The sequence below is a fragment of the Pinus tabuliformis genome, chromosome 8, assembly GCF_031772625.1.
Source record: "Pinus tabuliformis cultivar Carrire ecotype Pingquan chromosome 8, CPIR1, whole genome shotgun sequence".
In the NCBI taxonomy this organism is placed as follows: Eukaryota; Viridiplantae; Streptophyta; class Pinopsida; order Pinales; family Pinaceae; genus Pinus; species Pinus tabuliformis.
In genome coordinates, this window is record NC_142294.1 from 15,133,699 (window position 1) to 15,141,462 (window position 7,764).

Consider the following 7,764-nt stretch of genomic DNA (forward strand, 5'->3'; position numbering starts at 1 on the left):
GTTCTCATCCCGGATTAGAAAATATAAATAAACCTTAATGAAGAGCAGAGGAACACCATTTAGACAGCTACCCCTTGTTGAATGCAGAGTTATCACTCTCCATTAAAATGGCATGAGAATGTTTAGCTCAAAATACCTCATTCTTTACATATGTGGACAAACAAGCGACCAACAAGTTTATTATTATTGATGAAAAACCTCTTAGATATAAAGATAGGTTCCGGACTAAAAATTCCAAATTCCAAGTAGTTGTTATTAAAATATGTAAAATAAATTTTATAAAATTGTTGTTTTATTATATATTTTAGGTATGAGGAAGATAATTGAGTAGAAATTGTTTTTGTTGGGTTAATAACTCTTTTTATTAGATATAGGGAAATAGGTTAATCACCTAAGACAAAGAAGATTCTAGTAAGATTGGAAGTATGCGCATTACAGATCGACGGTAGATCATTCTACTGACACGTTTTTCTATGAATATCAGCAATGGATCTGTTGCATTTGGAAATAACAACCAATAATGATGTTTTCAGCTATTTTTTCACTATATAAATAAATAACTAAATTATTTTTCCATTTCTACAAAAATATGGAAAATATCAAAAAACATTTATTTGGAGTTGTCTTTGACTTTTTGGAATTTTTTGCCAGTGGGTTTTTCCTGTCTAATCAGGCAGGGATTTATTGAAATCACAAACTTGATGGGTAACCCCTACATAATCGAAATGCCCTAGAAATTTTTCAGAGCGTTCAATCCATATATACAAATCAAGATTTCACTTCAAATTTTTCCATCATATTCAATCACACCAAAAAAATCTAAAAAATCACACTAAAAACAACTCCATTTATTTAATCTTCCAACTTCCCAAAAATCTCGAAAATATAAAAATACATTTCTGTAATATCCGGGTAGAAATCGTCTTAAAAAAACCACTAAAACATTTAACTTCTAACTTTTACATATTAGATATGAATTCTTAACCTAAAAACCAAACCTGAATTTCTGATGAACCCACCATGACTCGATGAAACCCGGAATCTCTTACGCATGGAGATATCACCATATCTTATCACCATATCTGTAGATATCACAGTGATTCATGATCATATTTTGCAAACACTGCATTGTTTCTGATTTTACTGAGAAACCCTGAGTCCTGCACACTACCTGCCGCCGTGCAGAAGCGCTTGACCGTCACTTCCTGAATGAGCAAATCTGCAAACTCATTGCCGAAATTATTTCTGGGGAAGCCATTCACCACCTCCTGGACGGTGTCCGCGTGGATGAGAGGGTTGAATGCGCCGTACACGTCAAGGTGGGTTCCGAAGATGAGCAACGCATTCTCCGGCGAGTGTCCAAAGGTCTCGCATATGTTGTCTTTGTGCCTGAAAACGGCCTCCGCCACTCGATCGCTCAGTCGCGCCGGCGCTCCTTCGCGAAGCAGAAATTCCCGGGCGAGCACCCCTCCGTGGAACTCAAAGGAAAGCGGTGTCTGTTCCATGGCCACGGATGTGAGACCCAGGTCGTGGAGCATCGATGACAAATAGAACATCTCCGGATCCCAATGCCAATGAGGGAAATTCACCGTGGCTATGGCCGTCCCCAAATAGTACGATCGCATGCTGTGGAGGAAGACGGCGGAGTCAAGCCACGATTTGGCGTAGGCAGTGGCCTTCTCAGTAAGAGGGGTTTGCGGGAGAGGAATCGACGCCAACGATATGGGCTTGGGAGGGGTGAGGGTGCCCTTGGATGCACATTGAAGCGCCTGGTTCACCTCTTTCTCCAGCTTGTTCAGATCATCCACCTCTTTTAACAGGGCCACCTCTGACGATGATGCCATTCTAATCAACTCAACACAGGCAACACCTATAATTATGGAATCAAAACTCAAATAGATCGGATTCTACTACCTTAATCCTCCAAGATTTCACAGGAATTTCTGCCCGCTGCTCGCTTCCGTTTTGTGATCTGAATCTCTCATCACAAACACAAACACAGTGTTGTGAAATTATAAATAAAATAATTCAATCCAACTTGCCATTGACTTGATTATAATAATTTTTTCTCAATTATTATACGAAGTAGGTTCATTAAAGGGGTTTGAGCAGGAATTTCAAAATAATATAACTGATTTAATCGACTCATTTATTTGTTTTTGAATTACAGGGTAGGAATTTCAAAATAATATAACTGTTTTAATCAACTCAATTATTTGTGTTTTTTTGAGCTTTAACAAAAGATGTACTGTTTTCAAAAAAATATGAACTATGTTTGATTGGTAAATCATCCTGTAATAATCAATTCCCCATCAAATTTCATCCAGGCCGATAAATTATCTGTTCCAGTTGGTTTCCTCAACGTTATAAGTACTTATAAAGCTTTTTCAAATTTGGGTTGGAAGTGGATTCAGTTTATCCCATGAGTTTCGGATGTATATTTCAAAATTGGTAAATGATAGATAACGTAGGCTCATCCACCCAGGGTGGAAATAGAGATGCCTTGGGAAATGGTATGGATGTTTTATATTCTTTCCTGTCCTGATTTAGTTATTTGTTAATGTCTTTTAGTGTTAAAGTTAGCATATTGAATATTTGGAAATAATCACATGAGTGGATGCTTTAATGGGCGGTTGTCTCCATTCATATTGAATATTTGGAAATAATCACATGAGTGGATGCTTTAATGGGGGGTTGTCTCCATTCTAACAAGTTAGATTGTGCATTTTGTTTTTGTTGGTTGGTTTGGTTTGTTTTTATTTTTTATTTTTATGATGTAAATTTTCGATTTATTTTTTGTTTTAGTTAATTAATGGTTTTTAATTTTATTCCCCTATAAAGATAGGTTTATATTTTTGTTTTTTGTGTGTTTGTTTTATTTTTGTTTTTTTACGGCATTGTAGATATGAAAAATAACTATGTTTATTTTATGTTATGATTGTTTATTCTATTGCGGAACCAATAAGTTTCATTTCATATATTCATAGGCCATTTGATAAAAAAAAATGGGTTTCATCCTGCTTTTGTTAATGAACATATCCGTAAGTTGGAAAGAATGAAAGCAGATGTCAAATAATTGTTGCATGTGCATCTGAGAGAATCAGGGAGAAAAACCACAAGGAATTGGCTTGAAAGTGTTAAGTATTGTGAACATTACCCTGTTGATGTCAACTGGTGCTGCTTTTGTCACCGGTCCGACTGCGTTTTGGAAGATGCCAATCACTAAATGATTATTTTTGAACTATTTCAAGTGCATATTCCCCATGGGTTTTTTGATGTAAATACATAGTTCTTATTGCTTCATTTCAATTCTCTTCTTTGGTTTCATTGTTGGTGCAATCGATTATTTTCTATTGTGTTGTTATCTTATATTTTGTATATTGTTATCTTATATTTTGTATATGGGTGCTCTTCAATTTTTAGGGCTTTGTTTTTCTCACATTCCATTGTTTGTTTGATAAATGTTTCTTCTTCCTATCGTCTCCTCTCTTGATGTCAGCGATGTTCATATGTTGCATTCTCAATAATATTGTATTGAAATGAAAATGGATGACAGTACAAGATTGCCAACTATGGTTGGTGGTCTCATTGTGACAAACATTGCCTTGCTAGAAGAAAAGTCCCATGGTATGTAATGCTTATTAATTTTTCTTATGGAGTTTTGGATATTTGTGTTAAGGTTTATATAATTTGGGTTTATAATATTTATTCATTGAGCATAATATTGGTTTGTAACGTAAATGTGCAATGTTGTATAATAGGTAATAAATCCATGTATATTGTGATTTGGTTAGGGTTTATTATTCCCTTGGGTTTAAAATATGAATCCCTTGGGTTTCTAATCTAAGGGTTCATATTCCTTGGGTTTAATATTATTCACCTACATGTATAACCCTTGGATTTTTGGTGTTAATCCCTAAGGTTTTTTATTTCATTCGGTTTCAAATATTTATGATGGTCAACCATCTTTTATAAATTCAATGATGGTCATCCAAGGTCCAACGTCGCATGGTGATAAATATTGTCCTCATATGAGAATCAACCTTCGTTAATATTAATCCAACCTTTCATTTGGGCAAAGATTCTCTCGATTTGAAAATTAATCGTGGTCTACCATGGTCATTCATGGTCTAATGCCACATTATGATAAGGTTTGTCTCTGTATGGAAATCAAACATGGTCAACATAGTCAACCATGTTTATTTTAGGGGTTAAAATATATTTCTTAGGGTTTTTATACCTTGGGTTTATAATTTTTGTCCCTTGGGTTTATAATATCAATTCCTTGGGTTTATTAATGTAAGGGTTCATATTCCTAGGATTTATTATTATTCCCTTGTGTTTATAGTCTTTTGACTTTATAGTATTAATCCCTAGACTCTATTATTTCCTTGGGTTTACAATATCAATTATGGCCAACCATGTTTTATAAATACAATCACGATCACTTATGATCCAACATTGCATTATGTCGGATATTGTCTTAATATGAGAATCAACGTCCATGGTGAACCATGGTGCTAAGTCACATTGTGTCAAAGATTCTCTCTATTTGAAAATCAATCATGGTCAAGCATGCTTAATCATATAATCAATTGGGTTTAAAACTAAAAAGCCAAGAAATTATAAACTATATGGAATAATATTAAACCCTAGGGATCGATATTAATTACAAACCATATGATTAATATTATACCTAGGAATATGAACCCTAACATTTATAATTCGAAGGGATTGATATTGAAAACCCAAGGGAGTGATAAACCCGAGAGGTTAATAACATAACCGCAAGGGATGATAGACCTAATTGAATAATGTTAACCCAAGGGGTAATAAATCCAAGGGATTAATACTATTAACCCTAGGGTTTATAATATCAATCGATTGGGTCTATTATTCTAAAGGTTCATATTCTTGGGGTATAATACTAAAACCCCAATGGATTATAAACCCAAGGGAACAATATTAAATAAACGGATAATAAACCCAAGGGATCACTACTCATAAACCAAAGATTATAATCCTGAGGGAATAATAAACCCAATAGATTAATACTAAAAAGTGAAGTGAATATAAACCCAAGGGTTTTCAATGTTAATCCCTTGGGTTTGGCATCCCTTCAATTAATATTATTCCCTTGAGTTTATAATCCCCTCGGTTTTTAGTGTTAACCCCTTGGGGTTATCATTCTCTTTGGTTTACAATATCAATTTATTGGGTTTATTAATATAAGGGGTCATATTTCTAGGGTATAATATTATTCTTAGGGTTTGCAATACATATATATCCCTAGGTTTTAATATTGTTCCATGGGGTTTCTAATTCCTTGTATTTTTACTATTAAACCTACGGGATTATAAACAAAAAGAAATAATATTAAACCGAAAGGAAATGATTGTCTCAAAATGGAAATAATCTATGGTCAACCATGTTTATTTTGGGTTTATAATAATTAGAGTTTATAATATTTTAGGGTTTTTAATCCCTTGGGGTTTTCGTACTAAACCCTAGGAATATGAACGCTTAGATTAATAAACTCAATGTATTGTTATTATAAACTGAAGGGAATATAAACCGAAGGGCTTAACACTAAAAAACCAAAGGGAATGTAAATCTAATTGTTTTTAGTATTAATCCCTTCGATTAATATTATTCCCCTGAGTTTATAATCTCTTAGGGTTTTAGTATTGAACCCTTCAGTTTATTTTAGCCTTGGATTTATAATATTAGTCCCTAGAAATATTTATCTAAGGGTTCAGATTACATGGTTCATGTTGATATTAATCCAACCTTTCATTTGAGCAAAGATTCTCTCGATTTGAAAATTAATCGTGGTCTACCATGGTCATTCATGGTTTGATGCCACATTATGATAAGGTTTGTCTCCGTATCGAAATCAAACATGGTCAACATGGTCAACCATGTTTATTTTAGGGATTAAAATATATTTCTTAGGGTTTTTATACCTTGGGTTTATAATTTTTGTCCCCTGGGTTTATTATTCCCTTGGGTTTATAATATCAAATCCTTGGGTTTATTAATGTAAGGGTTCATATTCCTAGGATTTATTATTATTCCCTTGTGTTTATAGTCTTTTGACTTTATAGTATTAATCCCTAGACTCTACTATTTCCTTGGGTTTACAATATCAATTATGGCCAACCATGTTTTATAAATACAATCATGATCAATTATGCTCCAACGTTGCATTATGTCGGATATTGTCTTAATATGAGAATCAACGTCCATGGTGAACCATGGTGCTAAGTCACATTGTGACAAAGATTCTCTCTATTTGAAAATCAATCATGGTCAAGCATGCTTAATCATATAATCAGTTGGGTTTAAAACTAAAAAGCCAAGAAATTATAAACTATATGGAATAATATTAAACCCAAGGGATCGATATTAATTACAAACAGTATGATTAATATTATACCTAGGAATATGAACCCTAACATTTATAATTCGAAGGGATTGATATTGAAAACCCAATGGAATGATAAACCCGAGAGGTTAATAACATAACCGCAAGGGATGATAGACCTAATTGAATAATGTTAACCCAAGGGGTAATAAATCCAAGGGATTAATACTATTAACCCTAGGGTTTATATTCCCTTGGGCTTATAATATCAGTCCAATGGGTCTATTATTCTAAAGGTTCATATTCTTGGGGTATAATACTAAAATCCCAAGGGAACAATATTAAATAAATGGATAATAAACCCAAGGGATCACTACTCATAAACCAAGGATTATAATCCTGAGGGAATAATAAACCCAATAGATTAATACTAAAAGGTGAAGTGAATATAAACCCAAGGGTTTTCAATGTTAATCCCTTGGGTTTGGCATCCCTTCAATTAATATTATTCCCTTGAGTTTATAATCCCTTGGGTTTTTAGTGTTAACCCCTTGGGGTTATCATTCTCTTTGGTTTACAATATCAATTTATTGAGTTTATTAATATAAGGGGTCATATTTCTAGGGTATAATATTATTCTTAGGGTTTGCAATACATATTCATCCCTAGGTTTTAATATTGTTCCGTGGGGTTTCTAATTCCTTGTATTTTTACTATTAAACCTAAGGGGTTATAAACGAAAAGAAATAATATTAAACCGAAAGGAAATGATTGTCTCAAAATGGAAATAATCTATGGTCAACCATGTTTATTTTGGGTTTATAATAAAAGTTTATAATATTTTAGGGTTTTTAATCCCTTGGGGTTTTTGTATTAAACCCTAGGAATATGAACGCTTAGATTAATAAACTCAATGCATTTTTATTGTAAACCGAAGGGAATATAAACCGAAGGGCTTAACACTAAAAAACCAAAGGTAATGTAAATCTAATTGTTTTCAGTATTAATCCCTTCGATTAATATTATTCCCTTGAGTTTATAATCTCTTAGGGTTTTAGTACTAAACCCTTCAGTTTATTTTAGCCTTGGATTTATAATATTAGTCCCTGGAAATATTTATCTAAGGGTTCAAATTACATGGTTCATATTGATATTACATAATCTAATATTAAATATTAATAAAAAAACATTTAATATTGAACAATATTTATTATAATGAAATAATTATTATTAGTTATAATGATAATAACAATATTTTTTTTTACATTACTTTTTTTGTATTGTTATTTCTATTGTTATTTATTTATCATTGGTAAATACAAATGAAGGCTTTGGCTATATCAACTAACCACATTAATATTTCTAATGTGGTTGTGGTGGTGTATATTACTTACATT

The 7,764-nt window shown here is 32.8% G+C and overlaps 1 protein-coding gene across 1 annotated transcript; it reads right to left on the reverse strand.

Moving 5' to 3' along the window:
• Window positions 1–825: 825 nt before the first annotated feature.
• LOC149233923 (cyanamide hydratase DDI2-like) lies at window positions 826–2,009 on the reverse strand. Its single transcript, XM_089461068.1, has one exon. It carries the CDS (start codon window positions 1,842–1,844, stop codon window positions 1,092–1,094), a length of 753 nt encoding a protein of 250 aa, XP_089317194.1. The 5' UTR covers window positions 1,845–2,009; the 3' UTR covers window positions 826–1,091.
• Between the last annotated feature and the right edge of the window lie 5,755 nt (window positions 2,010–7,764).

Excerpts from the sequence above, each read along its gene's own strand:
- LOC149233923 (XM_089461068.1), bottom strand. The coding sequence starts at position 1,844 with ATGGCATCATCGTCAGAGGTGGCCCTGTTAAAAGAGGTGGATGATCTG.